Below are 23,237 nucleotides of genomic sequence, written 5' to 3' on the forward strand. Positions count from 1 at the left end.
ATAATGTCAATCAATTTAATCATAGTTTTAGTCTCCATCAGTGACTTCTTTTTTAGCTTTCGTTTCGTTTTCGTCTGCAAAAATATATTCGAGACGGAAATAATGACGAAAATATTTAGTCAACGAAATTAACACTGCTCAAGAGAGTTGGAGACATTCAGGCCCTGTTGGTATCTCCATCGTGCCTCGAATTTGCACCTGGTAATGTCAAGGCTTTCCTTCATCCCAGACCGGGATACATAGCTAAGATCCTCACTAATCCTGTGAGACCTATTGTGCAGCAGGTCTTCTGTCCTCCTCCATTTACGTCCTCAGACCAGGAAAAGCTAAATCTGCTGTGTCTGGTTAGGGCACTGGATATCCACAGAGCTTCCATGTGGAGAAAAGCTGATCAGCTATTTGTATGTTTCAGTGCACCTAGGAAGGGTCTCCCTGCATCCAAGCAGAGAATGAACAAGTGAGTGGTCGAGGCCATCTCACTTGCTTATGAGTCAGTTGTACAGCCTTCACCATTGGCTGTCAGGGCTCATTTGACTAGGAGTATGGCTGCCACTAAGGCTTTAATTTCAGGGGTATCCCTAAATGATGTTTGTGATGTGGCAGGTTGGTCCTCACCGCATACATTTGTGAGGTTCTATGAATTAGACCTCTGCTCCACTCCAGTTACTGTGAGTTGTGCGCTTCGGCTTCACACGAACGGTCACTTGCTCATATGGCGACGTTGGGATTGTCGTTCCCATAGCGACTACGCATCGCGAGTTCCCTTGAAAAGGAACGTCTCGGTTATATATATATAACCTTAGTTCCCTGAATAGGGAACGAGATGCTGCATCGCCCTGCCATACCCCCGGCACGCCCATAAGCGACTTGCTTCAGTATTTTCAGAAGCTGAATGTGAGTGTTTTCGGGCCAGCTTTATAGTTCCTGGTCAGTGACGTCACCTGCCTATGACGTACCGTCTCCCGATTGGACAGATTTCATAAAAGCTTCACGACGACATCGCGCAGAGGCGTTCTCATAGCGACTATGCAGCGTCTCGCTCCCTATTCAGGGAACTAAGGTTATATACATAACTGAGACATTTACTTGAAATATGTCAGTGCTGTGAACTCAAAAGAAAAGACAGTTTGTCCTACTCAAACCAATTAAGGATTTTGAGCTTTAGGGTATACAGTGTACCCTACACTCTCAGAAAAAAGGTACAAAATCTGTCACAGGGGCAGTACCTTTTCAAAAGGGTACACATTTGTTCCTTTTAGGTACTAATATGTAGCTATAAAGTACCAATATGCACCTTTTAGATACAAAAGTGTACCTTTTGAAAATTGCCTTCATTGTTTTATAAAATAAATATGATATACAATGATCACCAAGTGCTATTATTTACCCCATTTAGACAAAAGACAAAAATATAACTCAAAAAAGGGTAAAATTAAAATAATAATCACACAGGTAAGTTAAATAATATTATACACATGAATATGAATGTGTATATAATCATATGATTATAATAAAGATTAAATAAGATTAACAGAAGGCCAAAGGAAACCTACCTGCAGTTACAGTGCTAAAGGAAAGAGGAGAAGACAAAACGGGAAATATTGACTCGTGGCATGACAATTAAAGCACTTTGTTAATTCTATTTAACAATACATATATTTAACAGTGTCATTTCTATACCTTTTACACACAGCTGGTGTCTCTGGATGAGGCAGCGACAGACAATCCATTTGGCAAGATCGTCAAACCCTTCACTAGCAGTGGACCAAACGCAGGTGTGGATTTTGTGGCGACGTTTCCGAGCAACCTGGAAGTTAAAATGAAAGCTACTCTACTGGGGACCTGCATTCTCATTGTAAATATTGTTAACAATACTTAAAAAAAACAAACAAAAAAAAACAGCATCTTACTATAAGAATTGTTTACAAATTATTATTATTAATTATAACTCTATTCATTTTCAGGACTGTTTGTATTATGAAAAGGCACAACAACCACAACTGTGTTTGTTACTACTGTGAAGAGATGTATTCTGGTAGGCTATTTTTATTTACCAAAAAACACTTAACCAAGGTGGAAATTTTTATCTTTGTGTGCCTGTAACACATTGTTTCCTGTTTGGATACATAGGCCTGCTTCAGAATGAAGACAGAAGAAAGACAAATGTCTGATGACTACTTGCCAAATTATCCTCCAATGAAGGCTGAAGAGAAGAAAATCAAAGAACAGAATATGGCTTAAAAAAAAAAAACAAAAAACTTTCATTTCATTGTAAATGCTGTTTGCTAAAGTAGCTAACAATATACTATTTCTTTTTCTGGGTGCATAAATCTCTTGTGTTTATCTATTCTGCGATTCAAAAGTGACAAATGACACATTATCAGTTGATTCAGTTTGTGGCTCTCTCTTATAGAAAGGTGACACTGCGGTTGCATGTGTTATCTGAAAGTAAAGCAAACACAGCAGTAACCACAAACACAGACAGATGAAGTTATTAGTAGGTGCTGGTGATGTGAAAAAACAAAAAACAACCACAACTGACTGGCACTTTTTCTGGGTTTCTCGTCATGGAAAATACACAGAAAATGTTCCTATTTAAAAATTATTCTCTGCTGCCTTGATGGCTAAAATTAATTGCACAGACATGCAGCCTATATAAATGCTCTGTTGATTTTCTTTTTTTATTCTTAATGTGTTATAATACATGCATAATGCCTTGTAAATGACTTCGTTCTTGTGCAATTTTTACCTAAGAAACCCGATAGCATGGGAAGGCAGTAAAACTGGATGGTGTACTATTCCCTACAAGTGTGTATACTAATGTTGTAATAAAAATCTGAGATTGCATTGCACTGTTTTTATTCATTTTCAGAAATACTTAACGTTTTCGTGCAAGTGATATGAGTAAATGCATGTTCACATTTGGTCTAGAACTACAATAACATCATGTTCACACAGAGACACACACCTCTGTGCTTTATTTCTCCCAACATGAGGACAGCAGAGCTGACAGTCAATACATGTGAATTTGAAAAAGTAATGCATTACTTTACTAGTTACTTGAAAAAGTAATCTGATAACGTAACTTAAGTTATTGTAATGCGTTACCCCCAACACTGTTGTCTAAATAGTAGTAGAGAAATCGTGAGAAATCCCTGGATGTCCTATTGCTTCCACCCAGATTCTGAAGCGCTCATCGGTGGATTCTTTTCTATCCCAGCCTTCCAGGATAGCTATGGGCGTGCCGAAAGGTCCCTACAATTGGTTGTGAAAGCTGCCTGTACCACACTGTTTTTCCACATAAAGTTTTTGCATGCACAAAATGAATATCGGGTCATTTAAGTACTGTATTTGCATTATTAAGGGTAGGTTTAGGGTTGGGGTAGTTGTAGTCATTAATAAAATACAATCTGATAAATAGCTAATTAATTTACTGTTATTTTATAGTGAAATTTTGCCTCACTTCCGGCCGTTACTGTATCCCTTCTAGACACAACTGGAACTTAATTCTCCATGGCTGCGGATTACTGATGTCATCAGAGTTTGTTTTGTATTGTTGTTCATTTTGACTCTATTGACAGTATTGTGTCTAAATTAACTTCTTGATTATTGAACTGTTGTATGTGATCATTATTACATTTGCAATTGTGCAGATATTCAGGAAAACATATCTTGCTCATGTGATATTGCTAAACTATATCATATTATATAAATACAAGACTAAAACCCATACAGGGCATTTAATATCTTGGGTAACACTTTACTTGAAGGGGTGTGCATAAGACTGACATGACACCTTCATAATCATGATATGACACGTGTCATGAATATGAAGGAGGTTTTATGCATGTTTATGACAACTGTCATTAAGTGTCATTTGCTCAATTATGTCATTTTTAATGCAAAGATGACATTGTTTGAGATGTCCGAGTTATAACAACTTGACATAAACCAATACATCATAACCTGTCATAAACCTGATATAGCAGATTAATTATCAAACTTAAAACTATTTAGCTATATGAGTTAACATTGCATTACATTATTTTGGTATCACATCAGTATAGGGAACACATATAAACTATTAACTATGACTTTTCCCCCAATAAACTCCTAATTTACTGCTTCTAAATATAGTTAATTGTTAAGTTTAGGTATTGGGTAGGATTAAGAATCTAGAATATGGTCATGCAGAATAAGGCATTAATATGTGCTTATTAATTACTAATAAATAGTCAATATTCTAGTAATATGCATGCTAATAGTAATAAGCAACTAGTTAAAAGACCCTAAAATAAAGTGTTACCATTATTTTATAACAATGTCATCTTTTTAAAGAAATTTGAAATTGTCTATCATCTGACCCTCTGTTGGAGGGGAAAAAACATTAAATGAAAAATATTCATGACGCTGTTATAAAATTATTTGTCAGAGTATTGTCACTTGATGACATTTTAATGACAAGTTCAATTTGTACCACTGTAGTTGAGGTCAAGATAAATATTCATGACACTATTATTGTCATGATCACTGTCTGTTCCTGTCAGTTCCTGGACTACATCTCCCATCATCCTCTCTGCCACTCACCTGCACACACTTAACACTAATCACTAATCACCACACCCAGCTGCTGCTCATTATCAGGACTATAAAGGACTTCCACTCACACCACCTCACCGCAAAGTATTGTTTAACTGTTGTTGCAATTCCGAGCGTTTTCCTGTATTCCCTGTCTGCCTGTTCCTTGTTGCCGTTACTGCCTGTTCCCTGTTTTTTGACCCATTGCTGCCTGTCCTGATCTTTGCCTGTCCCTTGACTACCATTCTGCCTGTTCCTCACTGTTCCTGTTTGTTCCTGTTTTGATCCTGCCTGTACGACCACTCTACTTTAATAAACGCTGCACTTGGATCTCCTGCCTGAGCCTCCCATTCACAACAATTATAAATGGCCTCATGACAGCCAATGTCAAAACCAACCACATGACAGTTTACTGTAATTTTTACCCATAAAGCTAAATAATGTCAAGTTGTCATGACAAAGACACTGACAGGTTATGATGTGTTGGTTTATGTCAAGTTGTCATAACTCGGACATCTCAAACAATGTCATCTTTGCATTTAAAATGACATAATTGAGCAAATGACACTTAATGAGAGTTGTCATAAACATGCATAAAACCTCCTTCATATTCATGACACGTCATGTCATGATTATGAAGGTGTCATGTCAGTCTTATGCACACCCCTTCAAGTAAAGTGTTACCATATCTTGAATTATAGGGACCCTTCGCAAAGGCCCGCCCCCCTTAGTTACTGTTGCTTTGTCCGACAAGCTGTGGCGCTGTGACGCCACACAGTGTGAGAAATACATTGCGGAGCAAAGAGGACACTGACAACACGTCGACAGACAAGACAGAGCAGGTTATTTATGATATTAAACAAAGTCCCAGCTTTCAAACTGTGTAATTTTTTTAATGAAATTCGAACGTTTTGTGTCTCTATAATGTGTCGTGACAGATCGCTGTAGCGCCTCAGATCAAGCGGCTCGTGAACCGATCATCTCTTCCTACTAATTAATTTATAGCATCAAATAAACATGAATGAACATGAGAAGGTATGTTGTTTCAAACGTGGAAAGACGTCAATACACACCATTTTTCAAGTTCAGGTCCACTGAGGTTAATCTTCTAACTCCTGACTGCTTTGTTGGACAAAATGGCAGATTCAGCATTATGATTGGTTAGATCGCTTGTCAATCAAACTCCCGGCGAAGGGTCAATTAAAGGGTTAGTTCACCCAAAAAATGAAAACTCTCTCATTCCAAATTCCAAAGATATTTTAATGAATACAGGGTTACAGATTTCTACAGGCACATTTTGATCATGAAATAAAACACAGTACAAGACAAAACGGTTGTCTATTCATTTTCAGACCTTACTGTAATATGAATAAAGACATTTTCATATAATATATATGAAATATATTCCCTCCATTGACAGTCCACGCAACTACCACTTTGACGCTTCAAAAAGTTCACAAAGAGAATAAGCCATTTAGTCCAAATTTTCTTAAGAGACACGATCAGTTTATGTAATGAGCAGATTTAAGTTTTTATTCACATATAAACATTAATTAACGCACCCATCAGTTATGGTAAACGAAAGAATGAACCAATGAGGTTCATTCCTGTGTGTAACGCAGCACATTTGAGCTTCTGCTTATGTTTGCTGATGAATGCTTATATGTGAATAATAGCTTAAATCTGCTCATTATATAAACTGATCGTGTCTCTTAAGAAAATTTGGACTAAACCAGGCTGTCAATGGAGGGAAAGAAATCTCTCAGATTTCGTCAAAAATATCTTAATTAGTGTTCTGAAGATGAACGAAAGTCTTTTGGGTTAGGAACGATTTGAGGGTGAGTAAATAATTACATTATTTTCATTTTTGCGTGAACTAACCCTTTAAGATGTTTCTGTCATCATCCCTGCAGAAATGCCTGGCAATAATAGAATAGAATAGAATAGAATAGAATAGAATAGAATAGAATAGAATAGAATAGTATATTCAATTTTTACTGAGCAGAAGATTAGACAATACTGTCTTATGTAATGCCACTAGAGGGCGATAATTCACCATGAATGTAACACTGCAGCTCAGATCTTTGCAAATGTGACCAGAAAACTCTCAAGACAAAGAAATCCATTCACTTGAATTGTTTTTAGATTGAAGAGGGAAGACAAATCATGCAAACAAATCACAAATCTAACATGGCAGGTTCATATAGATACTTTGTGCACTCGGCTACAGCAAAGAATGTATTTTTTGAGAAGGCTCAGACTTTACGGGGTCAGTAGTAAGATTATGATGATGTTCTACCAGGCTGTATTGGAGAACGTGATCAGATTTGGAATACATCTTTGGTACGGTAATTTATCAGTACATCTGAAATCTAGGCTTGAACGCCTTATTAAAACGGCCATGAAGATCATGGGCAGAACAGAACCGTTTTATCTCCAGACCTTATATGAAAGTTCTATACTGAGGGAGGCAAATAAGATTCTGCATGACACAACACATACCTTGTATTCTGAGTTTGAATTGTTGCCATCGGGGAGAAGATTACGAATGCCTAGCTGTAGATTAAATCGTTTCAAGAACTCTTTCATTCCTTCAGCTGTTAAGTTATTAAATAATATCAAGTAGAAGTTATTATTCTAAGTTCGTTATTTGTGCAGGTTTTTTTTTTTTTTTTTTTTTCTTTATTATTATGTTATGTGTTGTTTTATATTTTTTGTCAATGCAGTGGTTGTATTCGTGAGCCTGAAACAAATTTCCCATTGGGACAATAAAGTATACCTAACCTAACTAAATCCAAGATTCAAATAAAAAAACTGCAAGAGATTCGGGTCTAACATAAGTTTTTTTTAGATAATTGAAACGTTTTACTATATTTAATAAATCAGTAACGGCTTATAAAATAAAAAAGACTGAATTAAATCTGAAAATAAGAAACCACACATCTCTTTAAATTTAGAAACACAATTAATAAACAAAACAAAACTGGATGACCATGTATAAATCTGTAAAAATAGTCGAAACATGATTTCCTTTATGTAATACAAAATTACAAAATAAAAAAGCAACTAAAACAGGCTCACAAATCACTAAACCAATAGTAACAGGCCTAAAACAGGTTACAGATGATTATGATCGAATGATAAAACATCTTCGAGGACGCATAAATGACTGAGCAGGTTATAAGAAGTCAGCAAATTATAACAAATGTGTTTAAATATAACTTCCATCTCTTCCAGCTAAGTTTTACGCACTTTTGATAAGTAAATACAACATCTATGGAGAAAATCCATCTGAGATGCAGGACATTCTTCAGATTGTTGTTCAGGCCCTCCTGAGAATGAAGGAGGTCAGACTGAATCCCAGCTGTGTGTTTGTGCATCGGAACGTTTCAGAATTCAACAAACCAGCGTGTGTGAGTGTGTTTCTGCCCCACTTTTACAATCTTCAGGTCCTGGACCCATCCATCTGTAAAAAAGACCTGGGCCTGCTGCAGCGAATTGAAGTAACTGAAAACTTTGTGTGTGTATGCACTAACCATGACCAGCCCTTTCACTCCCTTTATTTTCTCGTCATGTCTCGTCTTTGCATTAGGATTTAGTTTTAGGCGGTATGGTCCGACAATGTTTTCTTTAGCCCGCTGCATTTTGTAGGATTATATTCTATTTTTCACGCTAATTTTTAATTATTTTCATGCCAGAACACTAGCCAAAACATACCCATAATTCTTTGCGTTCTGATGACGTTGCCGCCCAGTTGGTCACATGTCTTAGCAATCTCAATAGCTCGTTTTAAAATCCAGTCTGACTTTGTCGTTATCTATTAATTTACTGATGTGGTTTATCTAAAAACTTTAGTTCCAGTGAACCGCAATATTCCTATTATGATGTATGCACATGCTATTTTGTGATCACAGAAAATGTTAGTTCGATGTACTACTTTAATGAAAATGTTCATTTTAGATGGGATATGTTAAATGTGGTTAAAGTTACCATTGTTTCTTACTGAGAAGATCAGAGTCGTGTCATTATTTTCATTATTAAACACTTGCAGTCTGTATAATTCATAAACACAACTTCATTCTTTATAAATCTCTCCAACAGTGTGTAATGTTAGCTTTAGCCACGGAGCGCTATCAAACTCATTCAGAATCAAATGTAAACATCCAAATAAATACTGTACTTACGCGATTAGACATGCTGCATGATGAACACTTTGTAAAGATCCATTTTGAGGGTTATATTAGCTGTGAACTTTGTTTATGCAATGTATTAGAGAGATGTGAGCTTGGGGGCGGGGAGCACGAGGATTTAAAGGGGAAGCACGCTGAATCTGCACATTTAAAATTATGCCCCAAAATAGGCAGTTAAAAAAAATGTATTAAAAAAAATCTATGGGGTATTTTGAGCTGAAACTTCACAGACACATTCAGGAGACACCTTAGACTTATATTACATCTTGTGAAAAAGCATTCTATGGCACCTTTAAGTCACTTCCTCACTGAAACGTCTAACTTAAGTTTATCTTTTCAGAACCACTAACCATGTTTAAAATGCACTTTTGATTCAGTTTTCTTTTCATTTGAATTCAGCTTGAATGCACGATTGAGTTTACTTTCAATTTCTCTGTGAATAGGGATCGGTGGCGACTGTTATCCAGCTGATGATTTAATGGTTTTTATTCCTATAAAAATGAAAAACAACAGTGGAGGAGTGGAGGAGTAATCATAGCGGTGGCATATTCTATCCTAAATTCACCCTCATGAGACAGCTTTTATTTTTCCTTCAACGAGAAATCTCGTCACATTTTAATCTCACGAGATCTCGTCAAATACCTTTACTTAAAGGGTTAGATCACCCAAAAATAAAAATTCTGTCATTAAGTACTCAGCCTCATGTCTTTCCCCATCAATAAGCCCTTTGTTCATCTTCAGAACACAAATTAAGATATTTTTCATAAAATCCAATGGTTCAGTGAGGTGATTTCAAAACACTGCTTCATGGAGCTTCGAATCTTTACGAATCTTGTGTTTCGAATCAGAGTTTTGGAACGTTAAATCATGTGATTTTAGTAAAGGAGGATTCGTTACATCATAAGTGTTTCATCAATGGTTCATGTGACTTTGGCAGTTTGATTCTCGCTCTGAACCTCTGATTCGAAACAAACGATTCATGAAGATTCAAAGCTTCATGACGCAGTGTTTTGAGAGCGTCAGAAAATTAATCTCATTTCAGAGGGAAAACTTGCTTTTTTAAGCATAAACACTTTATTTGGATACATTTTTTTTAAAAAAAATTATTAATATCTCACATTATTTTGCTTATCCAGTAAATGTGTCGTGATTTAAGAATGTTTAGATATTTGTAGTGAAAAACAAGAGACAAACACTGAGTGAGAACACAGTCAAGATATGCTGCATAAAGTTGGCTATTTTCTAGCATGTTGTTAAAATGTTAAAAAGACACAAAAACTAAAGATGTGTTTCTGCAGTGAACGTATGCATTTTATCACACAATACCAACATCCTTCACTACAAACAACAGCACAACACTGTCACTAATGTTCAGATGAATGAATAAAGACGAGACAGAAACTCACCGGCTGTTCTGGATCTGAGTCGATGAAACAAGAAATGTGTGTTTTGCATGATTCCTCCACAAGTGGGCACTAAAAACATGAGAAAATACATGTACATGTACGCTTTCCACATCAAGAAGTTAGGTTCATATTTGCCTGAATAAGGGAATAGGATTATTTAATTTACAATAAATTATTGCAGCTCTTGTAAATTTGGCATGAAATATTGTGACACATATATACGAGTGAAACGGCTGTTCATAAGATTAAGCAAAGATACTCAATGTGCATTTGATCTGATATAACTGGATTACAAGGATATTAGATGCATTATGTGAATGCTTGGCTAAAGTGAGTCTGAGCTCCGAACATTGCTATCCTTACTTAGCTATCCTTGGTACTAGAGTGTTGTCATCTTAAGGAGCGTGATGGATTGTGGGGCGATAGAAGATCAGTTAAATACACAGGAGCTAAACCATTAAGGGCCTTGAGCCGCACTTTATAACTGATATGGAGCTTTATAGGTAACCAGAGTAGAGATGATAAAATTGGTGTTATATGATCATATTTTCTTGACCTGGTAAGAAATCTAGCAGCTGCATTTTGGACTAACTGTAGCTTGTTTATTGAGGATTCAGGACAACCAGTTAGTAATGCATTACAGTAATCTAGTATAGATGTCATGAATGCATAAATGAACTTTTCTGCATCAGAAACAAATAACTTGTTCCGTAGGTGGAAGAACGCTGTTTTTTTTACAGAGCCTCGCACATGACATGCAGGAAAAAAAATAGTAGGCTAGTCTTTCCTTCGATTTATAAATCATGCACACAATTTACTATTTCGTAGTATATTCTCTTGTCTAAGTGTGCATTTCACACAGACAGGCACTTGTCAGTATGACGGCATGAGTATAAAAGTTCCCACTGGAATCGAAGAGTTCCGACGTAGAGCAAGTTCCCTCAAAAGTACACGGTATCTAATTCTCTTCTCAGAGAACCATGCGTAACCTGAGATGTTTTCGCTGCGTTCACCCCTCATCGCACTATTATTTTCCTCCAGTCTGAACAACTGTGAACCTAAGCTGATTTGACAAAAAGTTTTGTGAACAGTTGTGATAAGAAATCATGAAAAATAAATATATATATATATATATATATATTTTTACAGTGCAATGGTAGACGGCACTCATTGAATACACTGATTTAAACTGCTTATCAGAGAGAATGACAGAGAGAAACATCATGTTTCCTCTCTCAATATCCATTAATGTACTAAAAACATATTTAAATCAGTTCATGTGAGTACAGTGGTTCAATATTAATATTATAAAGTCACGAGAATATTTTTGGTGAGCCAAAAAAACAAAATAAAGACTTATTTATTGATGGATGATTTCATCAGTGTGTCGAATCAGCGGTTCAGAGGGCCAAAGTCACGTGATTTCAGCAGTTTGCTTCATGAAGCTTTAGAGCGTTATGAATCTTTTGTGTCGAATCATGATTCGGATCGCGCGTCAAACCGCCAAACTGCTGAAATCACATGACTTTTGCGCTCTGAACAGCTGATTCGACACGCTGATTCATAACGCTCCGAAGCTTTCTGAAGCAGTGTTTTGAAATCATCCATCACTAAATAAGTCGTTATTTTGGGTTTTTTTTTTGGTGCACCAAAAATATTCTCGTGGCTTTATAATATTAATATTGAACCACTGTACTCACATGAACTGATTTAAATATGTTTTTAGTACATTAATGGATCTTGAAAGAGGAAATGTCATTGCTCAGTCCTCACTGAGCCACCGGATTTCATCAAAAATATCTTAATTTGTGCTCTGAAGATTAATAAGGTCTCTTACGGGTGTGAAACGGCATGAGGGTGAGTAATAAATAACATTATTTTCATTTTTGGGTGAACTAACCCTTAAAATGTGACAAAGTTGCTAGCAGACCCGTTCAACAACAACAACAAAAAAACAGACCAGAATTTAACTTTGGGTCAGGCGCGTAACTGTGGCAACACGTGTGCTTCCAATGAAACTGCCTATACATGTTTTTTTTAAGGTTAAAAAAGCAGTATTTACTATGTAGAGTTGAAAAATACATTCTATGCCTATTTTCATGTCAGTTCTACCTACAATGCTGTTAATCACAGGCTGACGAGCTTCTAGCTCATCAGAAAGTGGAACTAATGTGAGGTAATGTTTAGCCACTGATTGCACTAGAAACACTTTTCTAAACCCACATAAACACAAATGCTCTCTTTCTCTCACAGTTCTCATGGGACGGGAGACCAAAAATCAATATGTGGAGAATAATAATTGTGTAACAAGTGTTTTTTGCTGCTGACGAGAGTCATTTTTGTTCCTGTATGTTCTGTGGATTGATGCGCTCCATATCCAGGATAACATGTGACAGGAAGTTATTCCGTCCCCTTAACTGCAGTAGTTGGTGTATAAATATTAACATTAATAAATAATTTATTCATTTCAATTTTTATTATTTAATTAATCATTAGCTTTTCATCAACTCACAATCCCTCTGCAGTTCTTTCATTAACACAAATCCTGGCATAATGCGTAATGCATTTCTTGTTGTTGATAAAAAAAGACCATCAGTATGTGTGTCCCCTCAGGTCCTACTCGCCCCGACTGGGTAAAGTCCAAACTGCAAAAATGTCTTTTTACAAAAAAATTTAAATTTGATAATGCAGACATTCAATGGTGAAAAATGCCTGCAATTATTTATGGCATATTTATTTACTCACATAAATTAATTAACTGAACATTTGCACAAAAAAAATAACTACACCTGAAAGTGGGCCAAACCACTGTTCAACCACAAACATCATGCTGGCAAAAAAACAAAAGAACCTTTACTTTTTTTGTCACGAGAGAAACATTTCATGTACTCATCAGTGCCACTGCCAAACAGACGATTCGCATCACACTGGTATGTATGGCATATCTCACAATATATGATCATTTAAAATAATTTAATTTCAATTTAATCAATTTTTAATTTTGGATTCAATATGAATGTGCAGTTTTATAAAGTCTTACAGTGTTTTTATTACAATAAAACAATGAAAGAGAAGAAACTTTAACACTAAATAATATTGATGTCTAATTTTTTTATTCTCTCTGCACAGATACAATCAAATATGGAATTGTCAGGTGAGTTTGTTAAAGGGGGATGTTTATCTGTGCCCGTTTTGTTTGTTTGACTACAACAGGCACTGTGTAAATTCAGACTATGGTCGAGACAAGATAAAAAGTACACGTTAACATACTTTTAAAAGAATAAATGCAAACTTAATGTAATGTTTTCAGACATAAATTTAGTAGTCAAACTTAAGAGTGTTTTTCATAAACTGGTTAGTAGGATTTAAATACACCTTAATATGTAATTTTATAATTACTTCTATTGTCTTTTAAATATGCTTAAAGTGTACTGTGAAATGTACAGATACAGTAAAATAAAATGTCATTTCTTTAATATGTCATGTATTTAATAAGTATTTTAAATAGTTATTTAAAATGTACTTTAAAATGTTTAATTTTTACAAATTTCCCTTTTTAAAAAGTGTACTTAGGAGTCATGAAAGTGTATTCTTTTTAGGTTCACTTAAGCGACCTTTTATTTCATTAATATTATCCTTATATATTCAATACAGTTAAAGAGTTAGTTCACCCAAATATGAAAATTATGTCATTAATTACTTACCCTCACACCCGTAAGACTTTTGTTCAACTTAATTTGAACACAAATTAAGATATTTTTGATAACATCTGATGGCTCAGTGAGGCCTGCATAGATAATTAACACTTTCAAACACCCAGAAAGCTACTAAAGACATGTTTAAAACAGGTCATGTGACTACAGTGGTTCAACCTTAATGTTATGAAGCGACGAGAATACTTTTTGTGCGCCAAAAAACGGCCTTTACGAATCTTTTGTTTCAAATCAGTGGTTTGGAGCGGCAAAGTCACGTGATTTCAGTAAACGAGGCTTCGTTATGTCATAAGTGTTTCGCAGTTTCAATAATTCATGTGACTTTGGAGGTTTGATACACGCTCCGATCCACTGATTCATAACAAAAGATTCGTAAAGTGTTTTGAAATCGCACATCACTAGAGATTGTTGAATAAACCTGACTGAAAATTGTATAGAAGGATGACATCCATTTTCACTGATAATACACAATAGATTTCAGTGTGTAGTCATATTCTTAACAAAGCTGTTTGACACATGGTTACGTTTATACAGCACTAGAGAACACCGCAATGATGTCTTCCCCAGACCCGTACCACTGTCCCTCTCTTCTGGAGACCTTGACCCGGGTCAGATAAGTTTGGAAATGCTTATTAATTATAATTAATCTTTATCATTTATCAATGGTGTTACTCTGACAAATGCATTTATTTTACAGTGATTTCTAGTGCATGTAATTATTATGTTTATTTTAGATTGATCAATTATTTGTCCACAAAGAAGAAAGTCTGGATGAATTTTGTGCAGAAGGTTTGTTCATCAGCATTTAATGAATGAAATACAGCAAAATCAAATTAGCAACACTCTTATCTCCTACCTTTTCATTTCTTAAAGTTTGCTGTGGAATAAAGTCTAACAACCGATATACCGTGAAGAATGACAATGGGAACAAGATTTTTACTATTCTTGAGGACAACGATTGTTGTAACAGGACTTTCTGTGCTGGAGCACGTTCCTTCAAAATGAGTGTTTTTAATGATTCAAATCAAGAGATCATCAGACTGGTGAGACCGTTTGTTTGCAGCTGCTGTGGCCACCAGGTATGATTGATATCCTTATCTTGTTTAGCTCTTAATTATGTTGTTCTGCATATTAAATGGTGTATGTTTATTTTAGGTGGAAGTTCAGTCTCCACCGGGCGTTACCATTGGATATGTTCGACAAAACTTTCACATTTGCCTGCCTAAATTCATCGTTGAGAATGAACGAGGTGAACCAGCATTTAAGATCGCGGGACCGTGTGTCGCTTGTACCTGCTGCTCCGATCAAAACTTTGAGGTGACGCACACACACCCAGATACAAGACTCAACTTTCTATTGACTTTTATTGTTTTTAAATTGACCAAAGATATTTTCTGTCCTGTAACATTAAACATAACATTCACAACCACATTATCAACCACACAACCACAATCATAACAGATTATATTTATAATGGTACTTAGTATGCTTACTAAGCCATTGTCCACATTTGCTGTAGGTGATTTCAAGTCGTGCTATTTTTCTGGGGAAACTGATCCCCACAAAACCTGATCCCCCCATTCGAAATAAGACAACACTGAATTTTTACATTAAGTGTATATTCGTTATAACCTGAATTTTTAAATTCAGTGTATCTTAGAAGGTTAGTTCACCCAAAAAATGTTTTTGATGTAATCCGAGAGCACCGTTATTACCTCTTTCAAGGCCCAGAAATGTAGTAAAGACATGAACAGCGTCAGAGACTAACACAGATGAAAAGAAATTGTTGAATTAAGTTGTTATATTTGTTTTTGCACACAAAAACTATTCTTGTCACTTCATAAACTTAAGGCAACTGTAGTCACATGGACTATTTTGACAATGTCTTTACTACCTTTCTGGGCCTTGAAAGTAGTAATAATGTTGCAGTCTAAAATATCTTGATTTGTGTGATGAACAAAGATGAACAAAAGTCTTATGGCTTTGGAATGACACTAGGGTAATTAATTAATGACAGAATTTTAATGTAACTACAGTGGCTCAACATTAATATTATAAAGTGATGCTTATGAATTATTTGTTACGAATCAGTGGTTCAGAGCGCGAATCAAACTGCCAAAGTCACGTGAACTATTGAGCTTTCACTTTCACGTACACTTATGATGTAACAAAGCCTCCCTTACTGAAATCATGTGATTTTTGGCGCTCTGAACAACTGATTCGAAACAAATGATTGGTAAAGATTCGTGAAGCAGTGTTTTGAAATTCCCCATCACTAGATATTGTTGGATAAAGTCACTATTTTGTTATTTTTGCTGCACAAAAATGCTTTATAATATTAAAGGTGCCCTAGAACGTTCTTTCACAAGATGTAATATAAGTCTAAGGTGTCTCCTGAATATGTCTGTGAAGTTTCAGCTCAAAATACCCCATAGATTTTTTTTAATTAATTTTTTAACTACCTATTTTGGGGCATCATTAACTATGCACCGATTCAGGCTGCGGCCCCTTTAAATCTCACGCTGAATTATACAGACTGCAAGTGTTTAATAATGAAAATATTAAATTTTTCGCTGTTGTTCTTGCTTGCTTACCTAGTCTGATGATTCAGCTGTGCACAGATCCAGACGTTAATACTGGCTGTCCTTGTGTAATGCCTTGAACATGGGCTGGCATATGCAAATATTGGGGGCGTACATATTAATGATCCCGACTGTTACGTAACAGTCTGTGTTATGTTGAGATTCGCCTGTTCTTCGGAGGTCTTTTAAACAAATGAGATTTACATAAGAAGGAGGAAGCAATGGAGTTTGAAACTCACTGTATGTCATTTCCATGTACTGAACTCTTGTTATTCAACTATGCCAAGATAAATTCAATTTTTGATTCTAGGGCACCTTTAAGGTTGAACCACTGTAGTCACATAAACTGTGTTCACGTCCTTTTGGTCCTTGGACTGGGAATTATGCATTTCCATGGCACCACTATCAACGCCTAATAAATCAATCTACAGCGGCCACGTGGTACATCTGGGAGCTTTCAGAAAACTCCCAGCCTACAAACTGTAATTACGAGCTCTACGAGGACGTGAACGCTTTTTACAAGCTAGAATCGTGTAACTACAGGAATTACGAGGCCGTGTGAACGCACCTAAAGTTTTGAATATTGATTCAAATTGTAGGCGTACCTATGAGGCATACTCAACAACAGAATGTGATTTTACCCAAGCGGCAACCTCCCCCAGTCTTTCGTGAAACCAATACAGAAGTGACTTAAACTGCAATTCATCGACTGGCCGCTAGGGACAGGCTCCAAAAGAGAGCAGAATCTCATTGAGTCCCATGTTAAATTATAACTTATCCGTTTAAATTATATTAAGCCTTAAAGTTCTGCATAATTAAGGGCGTGGTCACTTGAGTGACAGGTAGATTGCACTGCTGTCTGTGAGCCGTCACTTTACCTCAGCTAATTCCAGCCGCTGATTTGGCATCTCAACGGTATTTGTGCTTTTTTCTCGATTATTTTATATTCTTTTATATTATTTATAAAATATGGCTTGCTGCATTAATAGTCGAGACTGATGTGTGTCTGTGTAGATGTGCATGCATGGGGAAGATAAACAGAACACACGTTGTTGGATCGTGGCATTGGCTGAAAGTTTTGGTTGTGAGATTTACTACAATGACAATGGCGGGAGGATATAAAAATCCGACAGCACTGCTTGGATATTATAAATAAAACTGCTGCACTATTTTGAAAAAATATACTTTGGACACTGGCTCATTTGTTTGTTAGATACGATCGTATACAGTTTTACAACATAAACGCTGCTCAGATTGCATCATTTCTTGAAGAACGATGACAGAGAGCAGATCATTCAGAAGAAATGTGATGCAAACAATGGACAATATATAAATCTTTCATGGACAAAAAGTACTGTTTTTTTGTTTTGCAATGGACACTTATATTTTACCCAAGTGCCACAGATTGGATTCATCTCGCAATCTCTATTTCATTATAAAGGTATGAAGTCCCATTTGATATTCCATGTTGTTATTGGAGCATCTATATCTTAAAAAAAACACTGTAGATTAACAGTAAACTTTTAGAACTTTCTAATGATAAAACTTATCTTCATTAATATTTTAGATCGTATGTAAGATAGATAGATAGCTCCTTTGCCTGCTAACATGGTCACGTCGAGCTAGGTGGGCGTGGTTTCAGCAACCAGTCACATCAGCTCAAACCACCTCCCGCATCTTTGCCCATTTTCAGTTATCCGGGAGTGACGTGCGGTGACGCGCAGCTAAGATGGCCGCGGCCTCATTTTCACTTCAAAACCGCTGTTCAGAACTCTATGGGTGACGTCACAGACACTACGTCCATATTTTTTTTACAGTCTATGGATTTTACAAGTAGCAAAGTAGATTACTTAGCTTAATTTGTACTTCAGTAAAATTACAGATTTAAAAATGTCCTCAAAAAAGTACAAGTAGCCTACCCCAATAATTACTTAATTACAGTAACATGAGTAGTTGTAATTCGTTAATTCCATGAAAAAACCAAAACAAAACAATTGCCTACCCCACACCAAAGTCCCGTTCAAGGAAAGTGTTTTCACTCGGCAGCCATATTTTCAACACCTCCGGGCAGCGATTTTGGGCACCCAAAAATGGGGGAATCCTGAAATCTCAAAAACTGCTTGAACTCGCAATTAAATTACATATTTCAAATAAACAACAAAATCTGGCATGAACTGTGCCATAAATGTTGTTTCTTATGCTTAAATGCCTATTTTTCAGGCTAGACGAGCCAATGCACATGTGCAGTCATACACTCTAAAAAATGCTGGGTTGTTTCAACACAGTATTGGGTCAAATATGGACAAACCCAGCCATTGGGTTGCATTATATATATATAATATATATATATATATATATATATATAATATATATATATATATATATATATATATATATATATATATATATATATATATATATATATATATATATATATATATATATATATCAGACAGCTATATCACTTTATATGAACATGAAAAATTTGTTTCACAATACATATATTTAACGGTGTAATTTCTATACCTTTTACACACAGCTGGTGTCTCTGAATGAGGCAGTGACAGACAGACCATTTGGCAAGATCTTCAAGCCTTTCTCAAGCAGTGCCCCAAATATAGGTGTGGATTTTGTGGTGAAGTTTCCGAGCAACCTGGAAGTCAAAATGAAAGCTACTCTACTGGGGGCCTGCATTCTCATTGTAAATATAGTTAACAATACTTAAAAATTCAGCATTTTACTATAAGACTTGTTTCCAAATCATTATTATTAATTATAACTCTATTCATTTCCAGGACTGTTTGTATTATGAAAGGCAACAAAGACCATTACTACTGTGAAGAGATGTATTGTAAAAAAATAAATAAAAAAAATTACCAAGGTGGAAATTTTTAGCTATGTGTGCATGTAACACATCTTGTTTCCTGTTTGGATACAGTAAGCCACCTTCAGAAAGAAGACAGAAAAAAGACAAATGTCTGATGACTACTTGCCAAAATATCCTCCAATAAAGGCTGCAGAGAAAAGAATCATAGAACAGAATATGGCTTTTTTATATTGAATCTCTTGATAAACAAACAAACAAACAAACAAAAACAATAACAACAAAAAAAACCTTTCACATGGCAAATGCTGTTAAAGTAACTAACAATATACTATGTCCTTTTCTGGGGAGCATAAATCTCTTATTTATTCTTATGTATTCTTCAAAAGTGGCTTTTTTTAGTTTGTGGCTCTCTGTTATAGAAAGGTGACACTGAGGTGTTATCTGAGACTAAAGCAAACAGCAGAAACCACAAACAGACAGATGAAGTAGGTGCTGATGATGTGGAAAAAACAACCACAACTGACTGGCACTTTGGGTTTCTCGTCATGGGAAATACACAGAAAATGTTCCTATTTAAAATTTAAAAATTATTCTCTGCTGCCTTGATGGCTTAAATTAATTGCACAGACATGCAGCCTGTATTTTCTTAATTTTTTAATGCTCTGTCTATGTTTTTTTTTTATTCTTAATGTGTTATAATACATGCATAATGCCTCATAAATGACTTTAGAGGGAGTTTGAGTGCAATTTTTACCTAGGAAACTTGTATTTACGATAATTCCGATAGCATGTGAAGGCAGCAAAGCTGGGTGGTGTATTTCCCGCAAGACATGTGTATACTAGTGTTGCGTCCGTCCGAATCCCAGTGTTGGGGAAAGTTATTTTTAAAGTGCATTACAATATTGCTTTACTCGCTAAAAAAGGCAACTAATTGCGTTAATTTTTATGTAAAGTAATGCGTTACATTACTTTCACGTTACTTTTTCTCACCTGGGCTGGACTTGTTTGTTTGTTTTTTAATAATAACAAAAAAAGGTCTATTTTTGGCAAATGTTAAGGCCTTTTCACACCAAAAGTGAAATGAATAAGCCTCAGGCTGATGGAAATGCATATTTACTCCAGTACAGTAGAGGGCGCAGCTCAAACAAACTTTTCAGCTGTGCTGGCATTCTGAAAGGGTTAGTTCACCCAAAAATAAAAATTCTGCCATTAATTAGAGTAGGGTCAGGCTGCAGACCATGGACGAGTGGTGCTCCACTCTCGAACAGGAAATACGTCACCTCCACTTGTGTTTTACTAACGTCTACACCTACCCCAACCCTAAACTTACCCTTCCAATAATGCAAATAGAGTAGTTAAATAGTGGAGGTGACGTATTTCCTGTTCGAGAGTGGAGCTCCACTCGCCCCCTCAGGCTGCAGCTAGACCCTATTGATTAATTACTCACCCACATGCCGTTCCACACCTGTAAGACCTTCGTTCATCTTCAGAACACAAATTAAGATATTTTTGATGAAATCCGATGGCTCAGTGAGGCCTGCATAGCCAGCAAGATAATTAACACTTTCAGATGTCCAGAAAGCTATAAAACATATTTAAAACAGTTCATGTGACTACAGTGGTTCAACCCTAATGTTTTGAAGCAACAAGTATACATTTTGTGCACCAAAAACTTTATTCAACAATATCTAGTGATGGACAATTTTAAACTGCTTCATGAAGCTTTACAAATCAATGGTTCGGTGCGCGTATCAAACTGACAAAGTCACGTGATTTCAGTAAACGAGGCTTCATCATGTCATAAGTGTTTTGAAATTGGCATATGTAACTTTGGCATATGATCCGAACCACTGATTCGAAACAAAAGATTCAAGAAGCTTCAAAGATTCATAAAACTAATCCATATGAATCAAGTTGTTTTAGTTTCTGAAAAGACACGATCACTTAATATGATGAACAGATTTAAGCTTTTATTCACATATAAACATTCATCAAAGCAGTTATGGTAAACAAAAAATGAGCCAATGAGATTAGGCAGCACTTTTGAGCTTATGTTTATGTTCTCTGATCAATGTTTATGTGAATAAAAGCTTATATTCAATCTGTTCAGTGTATAAAGTGATCATGTGAAAATTTGGACTAAACTGCTCAATAGATATGGATTAGTTTTAAAATGTCTTAATGAAATTTTTGAAGCATCAAAGTGGTAGTTGTGTAGTCTGTCAATGGAGGGAAAGAAACCTCTCATATTTCATCAAACATATCTTAATTTGTGTTCCAAAGATAAACGAAAGTCTTTTGGGTTTGAAATGATATGAGGGTGATTAATGATAATTAATTAATTAATGATAAGTAATAAGTAATTAATGATAGAATTTTCATTTTTGGGTGAACTAACCCTTTAAGATGTTTCTGTCAGCATCGCTGCAGAAATGCCTGGTAATAATATAATATAATATAATATAATATAATATAATATAATATAATATAATATAATATAATATAATATAATATAATATAATATAATATAATATAATAATACATTTTTATAATAATAAAATTTTTACTGAGCAGAGGATTAGACGTTAAAGTCTTATATAATGCCACTAGAGGGCGATAATTCACCATGAATGTAACACTGCAGCTCTGATTCAGATCTGATCTTTGCACATGTGACCAGAAAACTCTCAAGACAAAGAAATCCATTCACTTGAATTGTTCTTAGATTGGAGGGAAAAGACAAATACAATTAAATTGTTTTTTAACTAATGATTTTTCTAGTCTCACCACATTAAAAGGAAATGTCATTAGAAAAGAATAGAACAGTAAAGAATAGATCAACAGGCCGAGGCAAATTCAGTTTTAATATATAAATGTGAAGAATAAAATGCTTCAGCTCTAGACTGTCTTTACATACAGGTATAATGAACATTATATTGCACCTGATGGAAAACCACACCGCATCTTTTGTTCTCTCTGAGCTTCAGCGTCTGTGTGTTTAAATCCAGCAGATGGAGTCGAAGGTCTTTTCGGAAAACACCTACTCAGGGGTCGTCGCCATGACACCCACAGCCTCCGGAGACGGCTCTGTATCCATGGAGATGACTCTGTCCAGTGCAGTGGCCAGAGATAGTTGACCTTAGGAGGTGACCTTTGACCTGAGGGTCACTCGGGGGGTCAAGGGGTCAGCGGTGGCCGGAGGGCTGGGACGTACTCACACTGATTGGCTGTCGTTTTAACTGGCTCAACCTTCATCAAGATGATTAGAATATTGACCAATTTGCCGTGCATGTAAATGGCGGAGAACTCGGCACACATGATGACATCTTTCTGAAAGTTTGATAGTGAAACGGCAGATTATAGTTAATGCTGATTTTGACAAATCTGGAAAGGATTAACAGAACGAATCACTAAAGTGTGGTTAGACATCAAGATCATCATATTTCACCCCAAAATCAAAAGAAAAATTGCATAATTTTCATGATAATGAAACTAAACAATTATGAAGTATGTATTAATCTTAGTTTTTGTTAATTTCTACATTTACTAATACATTATTAAAATCAAATATTGCATGCTATTATTTAATGGAGTTAACATTAACTAACAAATGTATTTTTTATTTTTTTTGTTATTTACTAATGTTAACAAAGATGAATAACTATTGTTTATTGTTATCAACATTAGTTAATGCATTAAGTAATGTTAACTAATACACTGTAAAAAAATATATATTGTTGGTTTAACTTAAAATTTTGAGTTCCTTGAAATATCTGAACCACATGAATTATCTAAGTCGATCTGACAAAAGATAAAAAGTTGCATTGAAATTTAAATAATATTTTACATTGCAGGACATTATTGTAAAGTATTAATGTAATTTGTAGAGTCTCATGCAGTATTCTTTGCATAATATGCAATACATTTTCTTTTATTTAAAT

The 23,237-nt window shown here is 35.4% G+C and overlaps 1 protein-coding gene across 1 annotated transcript; it reads left to right on the forward strand.

The window, feature by feature from the left end:
* The first annotated feature begins 542 nt into the window (after positions 1-542).
* LOC137003753 (phospholipid scramblase 2-like) lies at positions 543-22,433 on the forward strand. Its single transcript, XM_067364037.1, has 11 exons — positions 543-668; positions 1,694-1,775; positions 7,816-7,925; positions 8,028-8,081; positions 11,037-11,121; positions 14,422-14,495; positions 14,622-14,676; positions 14,761-14,966; positions 15,043-15,204; positions 19,009-19,170; positions 22,305-22,433. Exons 1-11 carry the CDS (start codon positions 543-545, stop codon positions 22,431-22,433), a joined length of 1,245 nt encoding a protein of 414 aa, XP_067220138.1.
* Positions 22,434-23,237: the final 804 nt, after the last annotated feature.

Source organism: Chanodichthys erythropterus, chromosome 16, assembly GCF_024489055.1.
Source record: "Chanodichthys erythropterus isolate Z2021 chromosome 16, ASM2448905v1, whole genome shotgun sequence".
NCBI lineage: Eukaryota > Metazoa > Chordata > Actinopteri > Cypriniformes > Xenocyprididae > Chanodichthys > Chanodichthys erythropterus.